Consider the following 22,673-nt stretch of genomic DNA (forward strand, 5'->3'; position numbering starts at 1 on the left):
GACCTAGAACCTCATTTTGACTAATACTGACCTAAGTCATTATTTTTCAAACTGCTGCCTACAACTCATTAGTAGATCATGAATTGATTTTCTGACATAGGTACTAAGAGTAAGTACTATTTCCTGAAACTTTTGTTTCAGTAACTCATAGATATTTCACCAATTTTAAGGTACATATTTTTTCCACGTTTTAACATCTCTGAATTTATATGTGTGATCATTAAGATTGTGTGTCAACGTGGGTGGGCCATGATTCTCAGTGGCTTGGTAGTTGTGTAGTTTGGCAGTCGTATGATGATGATGTGATCACTTCTATGATGAGATTTGATATAATGTGATCACTTCCATGATGGATCTGCTATGAGCAGCCAATCAACTGAAAAGGAGTTTCCTTGAGGGTGTGGCCTGCATCCAATATAGGTGGACTTTCTGGCAAAGCTCATGCACTTTTGCTCCTTGTGGATCCTGTAGCTGGCTCCTGTTTGTCTGACCTCTGGCTCTTAGGACTCAAGCTCATGGCTTACCTGCCATCTTGCCTGACGATCTTGGGATTTGTTGGTCTTCGCAGCCTGAGAGCAAGAGCTCTGCTCCTGACCTGCCAATCTTGGGTTCACCAGCTGCTGCAGTCATATGAATCAGGAGAAACTTCCAACCTGACCCATGGACTTGGAACATTCCAACCTCTACAACCACGTGAGCCATTTCCTTGATATAAATCTCTTTCTTTATATATTTGTACACTTTACTAGTTTTGCTTCTCTAGAGAACCCAGCCTAAGACAATATGTGTTCTATAATCAGTGGCAACTTCTAATTGGCAACACTTGTGACTTTCAGTTGAAAGTGCCTTTGAGTCAATGAAATACAGTATGTGCGTGTACGGTTTCACAATATAAAATACATTTCTTACAGTGAATCATAGTCTAAAAAGTTTGAAAAACACTAATCTGTTTGAAAAGCACTACTCCCTGATGGGAAAAACCCACAATACGTTAGGATTCGTTTACATTTGTATATTCCTTAAAGTAAAAATTTTTCTTAAAAACTTAAAAAAAATTTTTTTTATTGATCTTTTCCTATGTTCTAATTTTATAGGCATAAGAGTCTGATTAAGTGATGTGGTTAACTGCAAATTCTTGTTGAGCATGAATCTTAGATCTTCTGACATCACAATACCTTTCTGCCACTTTCAGTGTTTTTTTTCCTGTCTAAGGACCAGATGTCCTCCACTGAATAAAAAGTTTCTCCATCCCACCAAAACAATCTAGGGTAGAAGTCTGTTTCTCTTGGTTTAAGGTTCAATCCCCACTTCCACCCTTTGTAGGTGCCTTTTTCATGTTAAACATTTATGGAGTTACCAGGCTTAATTAGCTATAATACCGCTCAGTCTGATTTAAGTGTTACTGCAGAATTTAGAGACTGTAGAGACTTTAAAACCAAAAACCAAACCATTGCCATCGAGTCGACTCCGAGTAAAACTGCCCCATAGGGTTTCCAAGGAGCGGCTGATAGATTTGAACTGCCAACTTTTTGGTTAGCAGCCAAGCTATAACCATTATGCCACCAGGGCTCCGAAGAGACTTTAGAGGATCTGAATTTTACTTTGAATAGCACCCTCTGCAGATTTAAAATATTCTCCATATACTTGAAGATAATGATAATTGCTTAGTGTTCATCAGGAGTACCTGGGTAATGCAAACAGTTAACACGCTCAGCTGCATGAAAGGTTGGAGGTTTGAGTCCACCCAGAGGCACCTTGAATGAAAGGCCTTGTGACGTACTTCTGAAAAACAGCCATTGAGAATCCTGAGCACAGTACTGCTCTGACACACAGAGGGTCACCATGAGTTAAAGACAACTAGACAGTAACTAGTAGTGTTCAGTAAGTTAAACAACTATTTTTTAATCTAGTAAAAATCCAGCCTAGTAACTACTTTTAGTCTTTAATTATGTTTGTTGCTCTTCGAATTCCTTTTAGAGTTTTTCTGCACTCTTTTTAAAGCCTGAACAACCCAAATTTAAAACAACACATTAGTATACATAAAAGGAATACTACCTAAATTTAAAAGGAAACATTTCCAAAATATACTGTATTTAATACAAGCCCAGACTGTGTGTGCATTTTTCTCCCAAGCAATGAAAGGAAACTTCTTATGTTTTCTGTATTTCCAATTCCACAAGGAACAACCCATCAAGAAGCGTAGTTTACCTCAAACTTCAAAGCCAGGCGTTAAACCTTTGAACAAAAACATCCATAAGCAGAAGGATATAAAATAATGGGCAATTGAGTTCCCAGAGATGCTTCTCTAACCTCAGAATACACTCAGCCACGAGGAAGTGATCTGTTACCCAGTTAACCCTAACTGAATAAAAAATACCTCATTAAAAAAAAAATTTTTTTATTTTATTGTGCTTTAAGTGAAAGTTTACAAATCAAGTCAGTTTCTCATACAAAAACTTACACATGCATTGTTATGTGACCCTAGTTTCTCTCCCTACAATGTGACAACACATTCCTCTCTACCCTGTATTTCCCATGTCCATTCAACCAGCTTCTTTCCCTCTCTACCTTTTCACCTGGCCTCTGGACAGGAGCCGCCCACATAGTCTTATGTGTCTACTTGAGCTAAGAAGCACACTCCTCACCAGTATTATTTTATGTCTATAGTCCAGTCTGATCTTTGTCTGAAGAATTGGCTTCAGGAATGGTTTTAGTTTTAGGCTAACAGAGAGTTGGGGGCCATGACTTCTGGGGTCCCTCCAGTCTGAGTCAGACCATTGAGTCTGGTCTTTTTACTAAAATTTGAGGTCTGTATCCCCCTTTTCTCTTGCTCCATCAGGGACTCTGTGTTGTGTTCCCTGTCAGGGCACTCATTGGTGGTAGCCAGCTACCATCTAGTTCTTCTAGTCTCAGGCTAAAGTAGTCTTTGGTTTATGTGGTCCTTTCTGTCTCTTGGTCTCATATTTTCCTTGTGTCTTTGGTATTCCTCTTTCTCCTTTGCTCCAGGTGAGTTGAGACCAATTGATACATCTTAGATGGCCGCTTGCTAGCTTTTAATATGCCAGACGCCACTCACCAAAGAAAAACACCTCATTTTTTGCTAGGCATTTACTGAGTTGCTGACTCTACAGAAACCCATAGGAGGCCCAAAGGAGAAGTCCAAAGTATCCATCCAGAAGATATGACAACAGCTAAAGTGAGGGGCTGTGGGTCAAGGCTAGATTAGAACAATCCTTTGTTGCACTGATATAGCTGCACCCCTTATGCCTATATGGTTGGCTATAACCCAGGCCTCATAAAATGTTGCAGATCTAGGCTAAATGCATCAGTTTAAGAAACCAGAGCCCAAAGGGGTGACTTATCTCTTATGTCACATTAGTAGAAACACATTCTAGATTAAGGGACCACCTTTACCAGAAGGCTAAGAGAATCACTTCCTCAGCTTGGTTGGCTCCAGACAACGTTGGAATGCAAACTCAAATTGCTTACATGGCAACCCTACCATTTATCACAGCACCAACTAGGATAGTCCCTCAGTCATATGACTTCACTGAAAATTTAACCAAGTAGAATATTTTACATTTTTTCTTTTGACCTCAGCCATCTGGCATTTAATCTCTGGAAACCACACTTGCAGGACCACACCACACTATCATCTGTCAGTTTCTGTTGCCACTTCCTCTCAGAATAAGCAAAATTGCCTACTTTTGACTTATGTCTATTTTTAAATCTATTCTGCTTTATACAAGCAATAGCTCACTCTTTAGACAATGTCTCAAAAGAGGTGTGTTAAAGGAAATATTCAAACTGCATATGTTGTTGTTTTAATCTGTTCTGAGCTGACTTTAAATGTAAAGTGTGACCAAAAAAAAAAGTCAAAATTACCTGAACTCAGGGAAGCCATAATGGTTAAAATAGACAATTTGAGATCCTAGTACAAAGATTTTACTCTCATCCTGATTTTATTGACTCTTAGGTGGCAAAAAAAATTTATTGTAGTATGCTCAAAAAGGGAAAGTAAACTTCACCTTGCTTTCACCATCTTATAAAATTTTCATCATGATAGCCTAGTGACTAAAATAGTGAAATATGACCTAGGTTATTTTTAGGCAAATTTGCAGTTGATTGAACCATCCTAATCAAAGAATAGATCTCTGGTGCAGTAAAACAGGTCTCTGTCTTTGGACATAGTTTGTTGACACAGAAACATAAATACCAGATTTGTAAATGACAAAGCCCAGATTTTTACTCTGCCTGCTAGATATCAGACTCAAGATTCAAAATTATCTCAAAAGGCGATGCAATATAGGAGAGATAAATGTGAACTCCCAACATTTGGGTTTTTTAAATCAACCATACTGTGGTGTCCTGAATTGGATTATGGAACAGAAAAATAGCGTTAACAGAAAACTTGGCAAAATCTGAATAAAGCCTGGAGATTAATAGTAATGTACCAATATTGGCTTCTTAGTTTTGATGAAGGTACCGCAGTAATGTAAGATAATAAAATTTGGAGAGACAGAAACTGGGTGAGAGGTAAGTAGGAATGCTACACTATTTTTGGAACGTTTCTGTAAATCTGAAATTACTCCAAAATAAAAAGTTTGTTTTTTTTTTAAAAAATTAACCATACAAATGTAGTTTAAAGGAGATCTTCTATGTGAAAAAAATCACAAATATAATTTGTGAAAAAAAATTTTTATTGACCATAATTTAGGAGCACAATGGAATTACAGCAACTGTGATCTTCCATGCAAGTCTGGAAGACTGCAATAATAAAAGCTCCTTTTTACTAAGGGCTTATAGTAGGCCAGGTACTGGGTTAAAGATGTTATGTATACTAATTAATTTCATCCTTACAACAATCTCAAGAGATAGTATTATACCCATTAGACAGATGAAGAAAAGGACAGTTTTTCCCCTCTTTACAGCTCTGATCATCTAGTCTAAATGCATCAGTTTAAGAAACTAGAGCCCAAAGGAGATGACTTATCTCTTATGTCACATTAATAGAAGCACACTCTAGATTAAAGGACCAGTCTTTTATCTACCACTGGTAGAACATAATTTTGGTGAACATACTTGTCATAGGCTGGGTTCTCCAGAGAAGCAAACCAGTGAAACATATAAATACATATAGAGAGAGATTTACATCAGGGAAATGGCTCACATGGTTAGAGAGGCTGGAAAGTCCCAAGACTGGATCAGGCTTCTCCTGATTCAAATAGCTGCAGGGGCTGGTGAAACCAAGATAGGCAGGTTTCAGACAGCAGGCCTGTGGCTCACAGGCTGAAGAGGCTGAAGATTCCAAGATCAGCAGGTAAGCTGCTAGCTCAAGTCCCAAGAACCACAGATTAGATGAACAGGAACCAGCTGCAGAATCCAGAGCAAGCAAAAGCCAATGAGCTTTGCCAGAAAGTCCACCTATATTAGATGCCAGCCATATCCCCAAGAAAACTCGCTTTCAACTATTGGCTGCTCATAACAGATCTCATCATGGAGGTGATCACATTATATCAGATCTTATTATGGAGGTGATTACATCATTATATAGCTGCGAAATTACATCATAACTGCCAAACCACTGAGAATCGTGGCCCAGCCAAGTTGACACACAATCCTAACCATCACAGTCCACCCCTTGTCAGCTTGGCACCCATACATGTCTAAATAAAGACAATTATAAAGTCATACTTCCACCTAACATGATACAACTAACATGCGTACAACTGAAAATGCACTAGCCCTGTTTACATTTTATATTTTATAAGTGAAGGAAACAAAAATATTTGATGCACACATACAAGGAAGAAGAGATACTCATAGCAATTACAGTCATTTCTGCAATTGGTCACGTGGTCATAGCTGGTATTTAGAACTACCTTCTTCCACCACCTGTTCCATATTCCCTTTATCCTCAGCAAGCATCTCAGCTGGCTGTGGTTCCTTGCCTGTGGGGTGAACCAAACCTTCATTCCTGAGGAGTCTGGGCCATTAGTAGTCTTGTCAGAATTGGGTTCCTGTAGTTTTCCATAGACTTTAATCACAGGGCATGGTAGTGTTAAGAGATGCCCTAAGGGATCTCCTGTATTCCAGACATGATCTTCTTCACCTCCATTATGCAACACCAACACAATTTCCCCTTGGTTGTCAGGATCAATCACACCAGCTAGTACAGTAACTCCCTTCCTTGCCTGTTGACCCAGAGGCATGAGGAACCCAAAGTGACCAGGCGGCATCCTTAACTTCCAATTCAATAGAATCAGTGTTGTGTCTCCTGATGGGAGCATTTCTCTCTTTGGAACTAAGGCATCTAGACTACAGAGCATAGGATCACGGGGACAGGAAGCAAAAATTATATGAGTGGATCACTAGGGGTAATAGTGAGTGATGCCACTCTCATTTCCACCCCTTGATTCATGGGTCCATGAATCTTGGCTATGGAGGAAATAGTACCATATATTGGATGCTGGTTTAGAGCATATACAGCCTTCTGGAGAACATTGCCCCAACCCTACAAGGTATTGCCACCTATCTGGTGCCATAATTATATCTTTAGAAAGCCATTCCATTGTTCTATTAAGCCAGCTGTTTCAGGATGATGGGGAACATGGTAAGACAAGTGAATTCCATGAGCATAGGCCTATTGCCACACTTCATTTCCTGTGAAGTGAATCTCTTGATCAGAGGCGATGCTGTGTGGGATTCTGTCTTAGTTATCTACTGCTGCTATAATAGAAATACCACAAGTGGATGGCTTTAACAAAGAGAAATTTATTCTCTCCCAGTCCAGGAGGACTAGAAGTCTGAATTCAGGGTACAAACTCCAGGGGAAGGCTTTCTCTCTCTGTTAGCTCTAGGAGAGAGTCCTTGTCGTCAATCTTGCCCTGGTCTTGGAGCTTCTCGGCACGGGGACCCTGGGTCCAAAGGACAAGCTCCACTCCTGATTCTTCATTTTTGGTGGTAGGAGGTCCCCTCATGTCTCTGCTCACTTCTTTCTCTTAATACCTCAAAAGAGATTGACTCAAGATACAACCTAATCTTGTATTTTTGAGTCCTGCCTGATTAACATAACTGCCTCTAATCTTTCCTCATTAACATCATAGAGGTAAGGATTTACAACACATAGGATAAAACATCAGATCACAAAATGGTGGACAACCACATAATACCGGGAATCACGGCCTAGCCAAGTTGATAAAAATTTTGGGGGGAATACAATTCAATTCATAACAGATAGCATGACAATGGATAAAGCATTCTGTAAGTCCATGGATGGTAGTTTTCACAGAAGCATTGAGTTCAGGGAAGGCAAATCCATATCTAGAGTGTCTATTCCAAATCAAAAAACCAAACCTGTTGCCATCAAATTTATTCCAACTCATAGCAACCCTATTGGACAGAGTAGAACCGCCCCATAGGGTTTCCAAGGAGCAGCTGGCGGATTCGAACTGCCAACCTTTTGGTTAGCAGCCTAACTCTAAACCACTGTGCCACCAGGGCTCTGAGTGCCTATTCCAGTAAGAACAAAATGCTGTCCTTTCCATGATGGAAATGGTCCAATGTAATCAGCCTGCCACCAGATTGCTGGCTGATCACCTTGAGGAATGGTGTCATGTGGAGGACTCAGCGTTGGTCTCTGCTGCTGGAAGATTCGGCACTCCACAGTGGCTGTAGCCAAGTTGGCTTGGTGAGTGGAAATCCACGTTGGTGAGCCCATGCATAACCTCCATCCCTGTCATTATGGCCACTTTGTTCATGAGCACATTGGGCAATGATGGGCGTGTCTGGGGAAAGAGGATGACTGATTTCCACAGAACACATCATCCTATCCACTTGATTGTTAAAATCCTTCTCTGCTGAGGTCACCTGTTGGTGAGCATTCACATAAGACACAAATATCTTCACTTCTTTGGACTATTCAGAGTGATCTATCCACATACCTCTTTGTCATACCCCCTTGTCGCCAATTTTCCAATCATGTTTCTTCCAAGTCCCTGACCATCCAGCCAAACCACTGAGAATCATGGTCTAGTCAAGGTGATACAGAACCGTAACTATCACAATACTTTAAAAGCTATAGACTATCTTGAAAGGAGAACTGCATGGGAAGAATCTAGAAACCATGTGACCTAAGGCTAAGAAACAGCTGTAGGAACTGAAAGTGTTTAGGTTAGATATGACTAAGGGGTATCATTTGGTGTCTTCAATTAGTGTCTCTTATAAGAAAGAGAATGCTGTGATTACACTAAAGAACAGCCTAGGGATAATAATTGGAAGTTACCAGGAGGCAAATTTAAATACAGAGTTTTAAAAATTCATCCAGCAATGGATGACTCAGTATAAAGTAAGCTTCCCATACTTAACCTCAGTCCATCATCTCTATAATATGGGTATACCTGCCCCCTCTGAAGGTTGTTGTGAGAATAAAATATCTCCTCCCTCCAATGGTTGACATACAAATCAAGGTAATCAAACAAGGGCTTCAATGAATAACTTAAAAGTTGAGTAAGTTAGATTAAAAGGCTTTTTAAGTTTTCTTCTCAGATTTTGTGATTCTCTGTGATGGTTATAAGACTAAATAAAGCCTTATATATTGTCTTAGTTATCTAGTGCTGCTATAACAGAAATACCATAAGTGGATGGCTTTAACAAAGAGAAGTTTATTTTCTGACAGTAAATTAGGCTAAAAGTCAGAGTTGAGGGTGTCAGCTCCAGGGGAACGCTTCCTCTCTCTGTCAGCCTTCTTATCAGTCTTCCCCCAGACTAGGAGCTTCTCTGTGCAGAAACCCCGGGTCCAAAGGACATGCTCTGCTCCTGGCACTGCTTTCTTGGTGGTGTGAGGTCCCGCTGTCTCTCTGCTTGCTTCTCTCTTATATATCTCAAGAGATTGCCTCAAGACACAATCCAAACTTGTAGTTTGAGTCCTGCCTCACTAACATAACTGCCACCCATCCTCCCTCATTAACATCATAGAGGCAGGATTTACAACATATAGGAAAATCACACAATATTGGGAATCATGGCCCAGCCAAATTGATGCACACATATTTTGGGGGGACATAATTCGATCCGTGACATATATTCTGAGATATCTAAAATGTAATATATTTTCGTATTCTCTCAATAACTCCTACTTATCCTTGAGGTGTCAGTATTCCAGACAAATACCTCAACTGTCCAATCTAAATTATGTCCCCTTTCATCTTCTCCCCCACCACTCATCTGTCATTTTGTCATACTGTAGAGGCTTATGTGTTGCTGTGATGCTGGAATCTATGCCACCTGTATTTCCAATACCAGCAGGGTCATCCATGGTGGACCGGTTTCAGCAGAGCTTCCAGACTAAGACAGACTAGGAAGAAGGACCTGGTGATCTACTTCTAAAAAAATTGGCCAGAGAAAACCTTACGAATATCAGCAGAACATTGTCTTATATAGTGCTGGAAGATGAGCTCCCCAGGTTGGAAGACACTCAAAGTACGAGTAGACATCAGACATGGATTGGACTGGACAATGGGTTGGAGAGAGATGCTGATGAGGAGTGAGCTATTTGTATCAGGTGGAAACTTGAGACTATGTTGACATCTCCTGTCTGGAGGGGAGATGGGAGGCTAGAGGGGGTTAGAAAGTGGCAAAACGGTCATGAAAGGAGAGACTGGAAGGAGGGAGCGGGCTGACTCATTAGGGGGAGAGTAAGTGGGAGTATGTAGTAAGGTGTATATGAGTTTATATGTGAGAGACTGACTTGATTTGTAAACTTTCACTTAAAGCACAAATAAAAATTATTTAAAAAAATGAGTAGGGAAGTGCTGCCTCCTCAAAGTAGAGTTGACATTAATGACGTGGATGGAGTAAAGCTTTTGGGACTTTGATTTACTGCTGTGGCAGTACTCAAAATGAGAATAGCTGCAAACATCTATTAATACTCAGAGCATGGAATGTAAGAAGTATGACCCTAAGGAAATGGGAAGTCGTCCAAAATGTAATGGAATGCATAAAGATCAATATCCTAGGCATTAGTAAGCTGAAATGGACTGGTATTAGCCATTTTGAATTGGAAAATCATATGGTCTACTATGCCAGGAATGAAAAACTGAAGAGGAATGGCATCACATTCATCGTCAAAAAGAATATGTTAAGATCTGTCTTGAAGTTCAATGCTGGAAATATGACCTTGGTGACAGAAAGGATGCTGGAGATTGAATGATAGAATTTTGCAAATACCTTTTATCAAAAACATAAACAGCGACTGTAGACATGGACCTCGCTGGATGGAATACAAAGGAATCAAATCAATTACATCTGTGGCAAGAGACAATAGAGAAGCTCAATATCATCAGTCAGAAGAATGCCAGGGGTCAACTTTGGAACAGACCATCAATTGCTCATATGCAAGTTCAAGGCAAAGCTAAAGAAAATTAAAACAAGTCCACCTTGAGTATATCCCACCACCAAAGACCAGAGGAGTTGTGGAATGACATCGTACATGAAGAAAGCAAAAATTCATTAAAAAGATAGGAAAGAAGGAGACCAAAATGTGTCAGAAGATACTCTGAAACTTGCTCTTGCTAAACAGAATGGAAGAAGTGATGAAGTAAAAGACTTGAAGAGATTTCAAAGGGAGGTTCCAGAAGACAAAGTGAAGTATTATAATGAAATATACAAAGATCTGGAGTTAGAAAACTGAGAGGGAAGAACACGCTCAGCATTTCTCGAGCTGAAAAAACTGAAGAAAAAATTCAGGACTTGAGTTGCAAAATTCAAGGATTCTATGGGCAAAATATTGAACAATGCAGGAAGCATCAAAAGAAGATGGAAGGAATACACAGAGTCACTGTACCAAAAAGAATTAGTCAATGTTCACCTGTTTCAGGAGGTGGTACATGATCAAGAACCAATGGTTTTGAAGGAAGAAATCCAAGCTGCACTGAAGGCATTGGCAAAAAACAAGGCTCCAGGAATTGACGGAATACCAATTGAGATGTTTCAACAAACAGATGCAATGATGGAAATGCTAACTCGTCTAACCCAAGAAATTTGGAAGACAGCTACCTAGCCAACCAACTGGAAGAGGTCCATATTTGTGCCCATTCCAAAGAAAGGCGATCCAACAGAATGCAGAAATTAAAGAATATCATTAATATCACATGCAAGTAAAATTTTGCTGAAGATCATTCAAAAATGGTTGCAGCAGCACATCAACAGGGAACTGCCAGAAATTAAAGCTGGATTCAGAAGAAAACATGGATCGAGGGATATCATTGTTGATGTCAGGTGGATCTTGGCTGAAAGCAGAGAATACCAGGAAGATATTTACCTGTGTTTTATTGACTATGCAAATCATTTGACTGTGTGGATCATACCAAATTATGGTTAACATTGTGAAGACTGGGAATTCCAGAACAATTATGCAGTCATTCGAACAGAACAAGTAGATACTTCATGGTTTAAAATGAGGAAAAGTGTGCATCAGGGTTGTATCCTTTCACCATACTTATCCAGTCTGTATGCTGAGCAAATAATTTGAGAAGCTGGACTATACAAAGAAGAATGTGGCATCAGGATTGGAGCAAGACTCATTAATAGCCTTTGATATGCAGATGGCACAGCCTCGCTTGCTGCAAGTAAAAACGACTTGAAGTACTTACTGATGAAGATTAAAGACTACAGCCTTCAGTATGGATTCCATCTCGACAGAAATCTTCAAAACTGGAGCGATAAGCAACATCATGATAAACAGAGAAAAGATTGAAGTTGTCAAGGATTTCTTTTTACTTGGATCCACAATCAATGCCCATGGAAGCAGCAGTCAAGAAATCAAATGACGCATTGCATTGGGCGAATCTGCTGCAAAAGACCTCTTTAAAGTATTGGGTAGTAAGGATGTCACTTTGAGGATTAAGGTGCACCTGACCTAAGCCATGGTATTTTCAGCTGCCTCATATGCATGTGAAAGCTGGATAATGAATAAGGGAGTCAGAATAATTGACATCTTTGAATTATAGTGTTGGCAAAGTATTGGATATACCATTTTGGTTCGATGGATCACTTTTGTGTGGTCTTTTGCACCATGATCTTCTAACTCCCACCCAAGGTGGGACTGTGCAAATAAGGTTAATTGTGGCTCATCGAGGGTATTGGTCAATTTTGCCTTAAAATAGATGTGGGATTCCTGTGCTGGGAAGCTCCAGGAACCAGGAGAGAGAGAGACAGAGAGAGCGAGTTGTAACCCTGAAGAGCATGAGAAGCAACAGCAGAAGAGACCATGAAGTGGTCGAGAAAGCTGAGTGCCTGGGATGCCTCTGGGGACTTATTGGCAGGACTAAAAGAACTTCTTAACACTTGCCTGAGTAGGGCAGAGGCCTAGGGCCAGAAGGGGGTGGGGGGCGGTATGCCTGTGAGCACTGCTGAAAAGAGGCTGTCCTGATGGAAGAACTGTATACTTAGTGCTCCTCAGCTTGAATTGTAACGTGTTACTTTGCTAATAAATCCCATAATCATGAGTATTATCTGTGAGTTCCGTGTGGCCATTGTAACGAATTATGGAACCCAGCAAAGAGAGAGTACTATGGGAGGGACAGTTTGTGTCAGAATTGGTAAAGATGGCGGAGAGAGGAGGCATGTCTGATCTCCACCTCACAGCAATCAGCCTTGGGCTGTTGATCTTGATTCTCCTCCCTTGTGAAAAGAGGGGAGGTCAGCCTCCACCCCCATGCCATTTTCACAACCATGGACTGCCAGAAGAATGAAAAAATTTGTCTTGGAGGAAGTACAGCCAGAATGCTCCTTAGAAGTGAGAATGGCGAGACTTTGTCTCACATACTTTGGACGTGTTATCAGAAGGTACCAGTCCCTGGAGAAGGATCTCATACTTGGTAAAGTAGAGGGTCAGTGAAAAAGTGGAAGACCCTCAACAAGATGGATTGACACAGTGGCTACAACAAGGGGCTTGTTCTTTTCCTTCATGACATCATCACAATTTGGAATTATCTACTTGTATTTATTCAATATCTATCTCCTCCACTAGACTAAAAACTCAAAGGCAAGAACTGTGTCCACAATTGTGTTTACAACTCTATCTCCAGTGCCAAGAATAGTGCCTGGCACATAGCAGGCACAGTACTTTTTTTTGAGCAAATTAGTTTTTCACTGTCCTATAGCATCCCAATGTAACACGCATTTAGTCAAATTATTTTTCTTACTTAAAAAATTAATCTCTCACCACAATAATTTTTTTTTTAATTATAAAACCACCACAACCCTACGAAGGGTTGTTTTAAAAGCTTTGCATATCTCAGGCTCTTGTGATTTGGGGGAACATAATTTACTCCCTTCAAACATATTCAAGTGCACCCAGCATCCTATATTCAATTGTTTTTGTTTAAATGTTCTAATTTTTATAATTTAAAAAAAGTTATCCAAAAAAAAAAATCTGATTAGTAAAAAATTTAGCCACTTTGGAACACAGTTTGGCAGTTTCTTATAAAAGCATACATACACTTAACATACAACCCAGCAATCCCACTCCTAGGTATTTACACAAGTAACATGAAAAGTTATAGCCACACACAAACCACACGTGATGTTTATATCCTCTTTATTAGTAATCCCCCCACACTGAACTGAAAACCACCAAATGTCCCTCAGTGAAATGGATAAACTATTGCATATCTGCTAAAAGGGAACACATTACTGATACATACAACATGGATGAATCTCAAAATGCATCATGTTAAGTGAAAGGAGCCAGACTCAACAGCTATATACTGCGTAAGTCTATGTATACGACATTCGGGCAAAAGCTAAATTATAGGGACATAAAATAGATCAGTAGTTAACATGAGTAGAGGGGTTGATTACAAAGGGGCACAGTGAAATTTTGGGGGCGATGGAACAGTTCTATATCTTGATTATAGTGGACTACATACATTTGTCAAAACTTGCAGAACTATATGCTTTAAAAGGGTGAATTTCATTGTGCACAAATACCTTATAATTAAAAAATAGGAATAATTTAATCTCTTGCTTACTTAGCAGAGTAAGTTTTCTAATATTTGCTTACTTAGGATATAATTTTAAGTTGCCGTCGAGTTAATTAATTCCAACTCATGGAGACCCCATGTGTGCAGAGTAGAATTGCTCCATAGGGTTTTCGAGGCTGTGGCCTTTTGGAAGCAGACCAGCAGGCCTATTTTCCAAGGCGCCTCTGGGTGGGTTCAAACCGCTAGTAGTTGAGTGCTTAACTGTTTGTGCCACCCCAGGACTCTAGGCTATTATTATGGCAACAGTAATTTAACATTAATTTTGTGTTGTCGTGATGTCTCTCCCGTAGGGACCACAAACTGAACTTTTAAACTGTTAGAGATCCATGGGCCTGCTACACACTGTCCAAGGTAAATGACAATCTTCTCTCTACTCATTTCACATATAACCTCTGCTAGTCGTGTCCACCAGGCACTCCTTGGAAACTCTGGGGGGCAGTTCTACTCTGTCCTATAGGGTTGCTAGGAGTCGGAATCGAGTTTGAAGGCACTGGGTTTGGTTTTTTTTGTTTTGGTCGTGTCTGGACTACAGTATAACCCTCTATTTAGAAAACAAAGAACAAAATCATATGGCCCCTCAGGAATTTCCATTGAACGGAAGGTCAGCAACTTTTCAGGAGCCATGTGCCAAAGTTTCCTAACAAAGTTAACAACTTTTCCTCTTCCAAATAACTAGATAAGCAAGCAAAATGTAAGAGTTATGCTTCAATTCTAGTTTTAACTGGATACGGAAGTTCCCAGAGACTGGCAAATAATGAAGGTGACTGATGCCACCTAGGCAATGCTGGGTAAGAAAAACCTATGGATTTGGAAACGAAGTAGAACAGTGAAAGTTATGGAAAAGAAAACAAGGTCAGAAAATCTTTCAGGAAAATGAGTTTACCAGTCATCTGACATGGGTCAAGCAAGTAACCAAGCACTAGTTAACACTTCTGATACAATAACTGTACACCAGTCAATTTTTATGCCTCTGAACCTCATAGGTAGCATGTTTGTTATTCAAGCTCTAATGCGTTTTATCATCAGGTGGGTCCCTTTTGGAATGCGTGAAGCTCAGCTGACTGGAGTTGGAGCCTCCTTGTTGTATAGATTGAGCGTTCTATTAGGTGATGCTTCCTGGATGGGTTAGTTTTGTTAACTTTTGCCTTTTTCCACTTTATTTCTGTGAGATAAGACTTTCAAGCATGATTATGGCTTTCATACAAAATAGTTGTGGAGCCTTGGTGGTGCAGTGGTTAAGAGCTATGGCTGCTAACCAAGAGGTTGACAGTTTGAGTCCACCAGCCTCTCCTTGGAAACCCTATGGGACGGTTCTACCCTATCCTATAGGGCCACTCTGAGTTGAAACTGACTTGATGGCCACAGGTTTTTGTTTTTAATGTGAGAATTGAAGCCCTGCTGACACAGTGGTTATGAGCTGGCTGCTAACCATAAGGTCAACTGTTCAAATCCACCAGCGGCTCCTTGGAAACCCTATGGGGCAGTTCTGTTTTATAGGGTTGCTGAAAGTGGAAATCAATTTGACAGCAACAAGTTTCGTGGTTTGGATGTTAGGGAGCCCTGATGGGTTTGTTTTGGTTTTTGTATCTCATCTTTGGGGAACCAGGGGCTTCCCATGTAACCTAATGGAAAGGTGCTTGCAATAAACTAGTTCTTATTGGTATACTGGCATACAACAGATTGGTGGTGCCACAGTGAGTCACCTTATTGGTGGCTTGTATTACCAGATCATATTTCAAAATCCTTAAATCGTATGAAAAATTCTGAATTGGTCTTTGAATCAGCATCCCATAACTAGTGAAAACACCCATCAAAAAAATAACTGAAGGGTTAAATGACAATTGAGGTAATTCTAATATTTACTCTGGAAATCAACTTCAAAGTATCTTGTTTTTAATCAATTTAGAAACAATAAAATCAGAGTCAGCAAACTCATGTTAGTAGGGCAAAAATACTATTTTATTCTTAAATTTATAAACTCATCTATTGTTTTGAACTACCAGTAGGTGGCGCCAGACAACTATCTTCACAAGTACATCCGGTTCTTTAGAGGAAGTGACTAGCATGCAACTAAACTGAACCTTTAGGTTGGTCTGCGCTATTTCCTTGGAAACTCTACAGGGCAGTTCTATTCTGTCCTATAGAGTCGCTATGAGTCGGAATCGACTCAACGGCAGTGGGTTTTGGATTTGCTATTTCCTACTCTTCCACTGGTGGTAGAAATTCACTAGTTGGGGCGGGGAGAGAGACAATGTTTTTCTCTCTTGCCTTGGACAAGTTGTGTTGGCTTACCCTTCACCAAAGTTACCACTTGGGACAATACAATTAAGTCCTACAGCTGTGTCCCAAATTTTATACCAGTTACCACTTAGGATCTGGAGCCCTGGTGATGTAGTGGTTAAGAGGTAAGGGGATGGTTCAGACCCAGTCAGCATTTCATTGCACATGGGGTCACTGGGAGTCAAGGAGCAACTTGATGACATCTTAATACCTTTCCCCTACCAAGAAAAAGTAACAGTATCCATGCAAATTAGCTCATGGAGTTGCAGTTTATGGTCAGGCTCATGTAATACCCATTGATGCCTTGGGTAGCACTGTTTTTCACCCAGTTCAGGTTTTTTTTGTGAGGTTCACAAATCAGGTCAGTCTCTTAAAAACTTACATACACCTTGCTATGTATTCCTAGCTGCTCCCAGTTCCAAGTTTTTATCTAACATTTACTGCTAGCTGTTTCAACTACATGATCACCTTAATTTACAACACAATTTTATGATCTTTGTATCCTAAGTACCTTTGAATTGACAAAACATGAATGCTATGTCATAAAGCCTTGTTTTTTTAAAATTCCCTCAATTTCATTTATATTCCAGTCTGTCTTACAGAATACCTCTGTACAACTTTACCAAACTATTTCAGCTGGCTAACAAAATTCCACTGGAAATACTTAAATGTGTATTATCGGAATAGGCTTAGCAACTATCAAAGAACAATGACTTTAAATGTCACTGACACTCCAGTTAACAAATTACCTAAACTGGCCTACATTACCAGTTTACTTGTTGGTAACAAAGTCCTAATCAGCACATAACATCCAAGTTCCCCTAATTCCCAAATTAGCCTGAGGTACAAGGGCCAAATCACATATTCTCAAATTTACCTACTTTCCATTTTTAATTGGTGCCTTTCCTTGTGGGGGATACTTTGCTTTGTACCTGTGGTTCCAATGCAAAGTTTTCAAAAAGTACTTGGTAGAACTTGGGGTAATCAATATTATCTATCCCATCCCAAATTCCCTTCAGTTAGGGCACTTTACCTCTTCAAATTTAGAATTTAATCTCCAGTCACTACCAATCAGCCCACCCTGCTCTTTAATCCTTATGTTAAGTGGGGTTGAAATGACAACATTCAACTTCTATTATCTTTCATCTTTATTTTTCCCAGAACCTAGATACAATTGTCTTAGAAGCCGTGCACTCAATACTTAAATCTCATTTTAGATTCTAACTACTGCTTATTTATGTTAAGAATGCACATTTGAAAAAATGGGAAACCAATGAGATAACAAACTCAGTAATACTACACAAAACTAAATTCTTTATGTAATACAGAACTTAGCCTTCTTACAAGGCAGCTTATATATAGACATTAATACTTCTGCTTTTCTTTCCTAAAATAATCATTGTAACCAACCAACCCTACTCCAGGTGGCCTTTCCACCAAGTCCTTAAGGACCCCTCCCCGCCGTTAGAAATGCGAAAAACCACTGAATTGCTGCACTTCAGTTAACCCTGCATGTTTCAGCAAACACCAGAATCAAAAAGTTTCAGTGCTGACCAAAAAAGACACGGGTTTCTCATTAAACTTTGTTTTAATGGGTCTCAAAATTCTGTGACAGATTTTTGGTCAAGTTGTTTCCATTTAAAAAGTACTGATTTTAAAAACTAATAACTTAAAACTGTCACACAAAAAAGGAAACAAATGGTCCACAAAAACATTCCTTTCCTTCTGAAGCTTTTACGATGCATTGTTATTATTAACCAGTCTTTTACTATTAAACTTAAATGGCCAATTGAGACAAACAGTTCTGAGACCGTTCTTCCACCACTGATTAAGACTGGGGTGGCAGGTGTTATGGGTAACATTCATTTAGCCTTCTGAGCTTTCTGAGCAGACTTGGTGACCTTGCCAGCTCCAGCTGCCTTTTTGTCCACTGCCTTGATGACACCCACAGCAACTGTCTGTCTCATATCACGAACAGCAAAACGACCTGTAAAAAACAGTATCGTGAGAAATGCTTGGTTCACAGAAACAGGATTTTTCATGATTTGTCCAATTTCTAATTGTACTTAATCATCATCCTTACCCAGAGGAGGATAGTCAGAGAAGCTCTCAACACACATGGGCTTGCCAGGAACCATGTCAACGATGGCAGCATCACCAGACTTCAAGAATTTTGGGCCATCTTCTAGCTTCTTACCAGAACGGCGATCAATCTTCTCTTTGAGCTCAGCGAACTTGCAAGCAATGTGAGCAGTGTGACAATCCAGCACAGGTGCGTAGCCAGCACTGATTTGGCCTGGGTGGTTCAGGATGATCACCTTGAAATAATGTTTTGCATTTAATGAGTCCCCAAAACAGGTTTCTGCAGCAAGTAAGAACATGCAACGTTTTTAAAAATGTTACCTGAGCAGTGAAACCAGCTGCTTCCATTGGTGGGTCATTTTTGCTGTCACCAGCTACATTGCCACGACGAACATCTTTGACAGAGACATTCTTGACATTGAAGCCTACATTATCCCCAGGGAGAGCTTCGCTCAAAGCTTCGTGGTGCATTTCAACAGACTTTACTTCAGTGGTGACGTTGACTGGAGCAAAGGTGACCACCATGCCAGGCTTGAGAACACCAGTCTCCACTCTGCCGACAGGGACAGTACCAATACCTAAAATATTTATAGTATAGTATCAAATACCTTTCAGAAAGTGTAAATGTGTTTCACCCAAAAGTCACATCTTGATATACTAACATTCAACTTACCACCAATTTTGTACACATCCTGGAGAGGCAGACGCAGGGGCTTGTCAGTTGGACGAGTTGGTGGCAGGATGCAATCCAGAGCTTCAAGCAGTGTGGTTCCACTGGCATTGCCATCCTTACGGGTGACTTTCCATCCCTTGAACCAAGGCATCTACAACAGACGGCCAATTGTTACTACATCAAACTGCCACTTCCAAAGTTCAGCACTGTCTCAAAAGTCACTTACGTTAGCACTTGGCTCCAGCATGTTGTCACCATTCCAGCCAGAAATTGGCACAAATGCTACTGTGTCAGGGTTGTAGCCAATTTTCTTAATATAGGTGCTGACTTCCTTAACGATTTCCTCGTATCTCTTCTGACTGTAGGGTGGCTCAGTGGAATCCATTTTGTTAACACCAACAATTAGTTGTTTCACACCCAGTGTGTAAGCCAGAAGGGCATGCTCACGGGTCTGCCCATTCTTGGAGATACCAGCTTCAAATTCACCAACACCAGCAGCAACAATCAGGACAGCACAGTCAGCCTTTGAAAGAAGAAGCAGTACTTGATTCAACGTTCTTCAAAATTAACACACAAGGATGAAGCTTACTGTGAAGTGATTGTAGAGCACTGTTTCTGGGCATTCAGTACTAATTAAATCACTAATCAAACCCAGCCAGGAACTCCCCGGGGTTTCTTCCCAGTTAATGCTTGACTTATTAAACCTACAAACCTGTGATGTTCCTGTAATCATGTTTTTGATGAAGTCTCTGTGTCCTGGGGCATCAATGATGGTCACATAGTACTTGCTGGTCTCAAATTTCCACAGGGAGATATCAATGGTGATGCCTCGCTCACGTTCAGCTTTCAGTTTATCCAAGACCCAGGCATACTTGAAGGAGCCCTTTCCCATCTGTAATGATTAAGAATGATTTGGTAACCAAAACAAGATAAACTCCAGTTTGAAATTTCTTGATCCCATTTGGAAGTGGTAACATTACAACCAAGTCATTAAGCAACAACGAACTTGTGATTCTACCCAATGTACAGCACTTAAATATAGTAGGTCCATTTTTTTTTTTTAAAGAAAGCCACGGCCATTTATTTTACTTGGTGTCAGATTTAGTTTAATAATGTTTTCCTTGTGTCACTGCACATACCTCAGCAGCTTCCTTCTCAAATTTTTCGATGGTTCTTTTGTCGATCCCACCGCATTTGTAGATCAGGTGACCAGTAGTTGTGGACTTGCCTGAATCTACGTGTCCAATGACGACGATGTTGATGTGGGTCTTTTCCTTTCCCATTTTGGCTTAGACTTTGCGATAGTTTTCACCAACACCTAAGTTCAAAAAATAAAACTTTAAAGCAACTGAAAAACTGAAGAATGAAACACCATGCAAACTCAAAGGTCAAATTCCAAGGAGAATTACTTTCCGTGCCAATCCGGTCTCTATCAAGTCTCCACCCACCAAACGTGGTCAAACTCCACAGCACAAAAATCCCTCCCCCTCAACGTAAAAAAGCCGTACTCCAAATGCCGAGAGAAGAAATCCAGGTGCCAGGAGACCGACCAGTACACCGCAGGGTCACAGGAAGCGGCGGCAAAAGGCCCCTTTCCTTTGTGTGGGTGACTCACCCGCCCGCTCTCCGGGCCACCGCGTCCTCCATTTTGAGCTCCCTGCAGCAGGGCCGGGGAGCGGCCATCTTTCCGCGCACGCAACTGGTGTCGCCTGGGGTGGGTTGGACGCCGCGCCGCTGGGCACCGAAGCAGCCCAACCAGCCTCCCAAGCCTCTCCTGTTCGTCCGGCTCGGTGGCCGCGGCTCTCAAGGTCCCCGCCTCGCCAGGCATGTGCGTGGGGAGGAGCGGATCGCCGCCGCCCTCAGCCCCTCGCGGCGGCCTCACAGCCTTAAGACCTAGGCGCCAGCGCTACGAAGCTGGGTCTCGTCTAAATACAACCTCACCTCGGCTAAATTACCTCGACGGAAGAAATCCTGTTTAGGGAATTAAGTGGCCAGATACTAATGGAGAATACTGGGGCAGGCGCGAAGGTGTGACTAGATCGCACGCGTCGGCCACGGTGCCCAAAGCAGGCCTCAACTCAAGCACGAGGCGATGAGATCTCCAGAAAAAAGCGCCAGGCCTCGAGCTCTCCCGTCCATTTACAACCCAAAATTCGGAGGAAGAACCTCACAAAGTTGCTAAGTGGAAGATAATAAGGCACGAGAGGGCCGCAGCCCGCCGAAGGAGGCCCGGCCCGCGGAAGTTACCCCCTGCACCTACCTGTGTCCTGGCGGCAAACCCGTTGCGAAAAAGAACGTTCAGGGAGACTGCTGCACTTATATACGGTTCTCCCCCACCCTCGGGAAAGGGGCGGAGCCAGCACACGCCAGCACTTCCCAGTTTACCCCGCGCCACCTCCACCAGGCACCGGTTCAATTACCGTCCCTTCCCCCACTTCTTGGGGACCGTGGACGAGGAGCGCTTAGCCCGCTGAATGGCACACAGCTTCTCGCGCATGCTCTTCTCGCTCACGGCGATGACGAGAGCGAGCTGGTGGAGGGCGGGGACGCGAGATCCGTGGTTTCTAGGTTAGTGGAGGTTTAACGACAGTCCCTGGGATTCCCAAAGACAGAAGCGAATTCCCCTTTTGTATGAACTACTTTTACCTCCAGCCCGGGCTAGGGTGACGAGGTGGCCAGGAGAAGACGTCCAGGATCTTCCCTCTGTCCTTGCTGGCTTAACCGCAAAGGCAGTATCGAGATTGAGGTATCCCCTCACTCCGCCATCCGCCCCCCGTCCTCAGCCTTGTCCCCTCGCAGTTCCCGGGCAAACACCAGGAACCGCTTCCTCCGCTGGTCGCATCCCCGCCCTGGCTCGGCTCCTCCCCGCTGCTGTCCTCCGCGCCACTCTGGGCTGCAAAAGGATCGAGGGCAACCTTCCCCGACCGAGGACCCACAAGGGCTTAAAGTCGGAGGCAGTGCGCGCGATGAATCTGCTCTGGGCGCTCTGTCCTTTTGGCTCGTTTCATTCAAAGCCAGCTGAGTTCATCGAAGCCAGTGTCCCGCGTCTACCACTCCCGCCTTGGTACTCCAGATGTCCGGTTTTTCACATTAAACTTTGTGTCAGTACCCTCGTTGTGCATTTTTTCCCCCCACTGCATTTGATTGCAAGCATGAGAGATCTAAAAAGAATCTTTCAGATTCAGTCTTTCCACATGATCTCACGTAGAGACTAACGTCTAAAGCATCGACAAGCTTATCCACCCAGATTTTTATCCTCGACACTTGTTATAAAATCACTGCTTCTCAAAAATGACATTTTAAATAAATACTGTCATTTTCTGTTGTCCTATTGATTGTAACTGCATTTTGGCATAAATCAAGGATGAGATTGGCTATCAGGTCAGGTCCTGGGAAATGCTCCTCTGAGGAAAGAACCTTTTATTTTTAATGAGTTAATTACTGGATCATTATGTGTCATCTTCCAGGTGTAGAACATCACTGCCCAACTTCTCCAACCAGCCTATTAACGGGTGTTTGAGAACCTACTGTGTGTCCAGTGCTAAATGAAGCACTGTGGATCAAGCAAAACAAATATTCTGAAGAGGAACCCA

At 41.6% G+C, this 22,673-nt stretch overlaps 2 protein-coding genes across 3 annotated transcripts in view; one reads left to right on the top strand and one right to left on the bottom strand.

Annotated features, from left to right (window-relative positions):
• Positions 1-18,020, top strand: part of MTO1 (mitochondrial tRNA translation optimization 1) — a 53,682-nt gene extending 35,662 nt beyond the window's left edge. Inside the window, exons 12-13 of one of the 2 annotated variants that reach the window (XR_010322431.1) lie at positions 569-7,690; positions 9,304-18,020. Coding sequence is in view for 1 of the 2 variants with exons in the window: in XM_064288020.1 (XP_064144090.1) it covers positions 569-634 (66 nt within the window). In the remaining variant the exon portion in view is untranslated. Of the gene's footprint in view, positions 1-568 lie in introns of both variants that reach the window. The other variant, XM_064288020.1, reaches the window with a different exon arrangement.
• EEF1A1 (eukaryotic translation elongation factor 1 alpha 1) lies at positions 17,456-21,466 on the bottom strand. Its single transcript, XM_064288029.1, has 8 exons — positions 21,341-21,466; positions 20,220-20,398; positions 19,793-19,972; positions 19,307-19,603; positions 19,081-19,231; positions 18,729-18,985; positions 18,409-18,643; positions 17,456-18,312 (listed from the first exon to the last, which is right to left on the bottom strand). Exons 2-8 carry the CDS (start codon positions 20,361-20,363, stop codon positions 18,188-18,190), a joined length of 1,389 nt encoding a protein of 462 aa, XP_064144099.1. The 5' UTR covers positions 20,364-20,398; positions 21,341-21,466; the 3' UTR covers positions 17,456-18,187.
• Between the last annotated feature and the right edge of the window lie 1,207 nt (positions 21,467-22,673).

This window comes from Loxodonta africana, chromosome 1, assembly GCF_030014295.1.
Source record: "Loxodonta africana isolate mLoxAfr1 chromosome 1, mLoxAfr1.hap2, whole genome shotgun sequence".
Lineage (NCBI taxonomy): Eukaryota > Metazoa > Chordata > Mammalia > Proboscidea > Elephantidae > Loxodonta > Loxodonta africana.

Coding starts and splice junctions, on each gene's coding strand:
- EEF1A1 (XM_064288029.1), bottom strand. CDS start 20,363: ATGGGAAAGGAAAAGACCCACATCAACATCGTCGTCATTGGACACGTA. Junction 18,986..19,080: donor GGATGTGTACAAAATTGGTG/GTAAGTTGAATG, acceptor TAAATATTTTAG/GTATTGGTACTGTCCCTGTC. Junction 18,644..18,728: donor CAGCTGGTTTCACTGCTCAG/GTAACATTTTTA, acceptor CATTATTTCAAG/GTGATCATCCTGAACCACCC.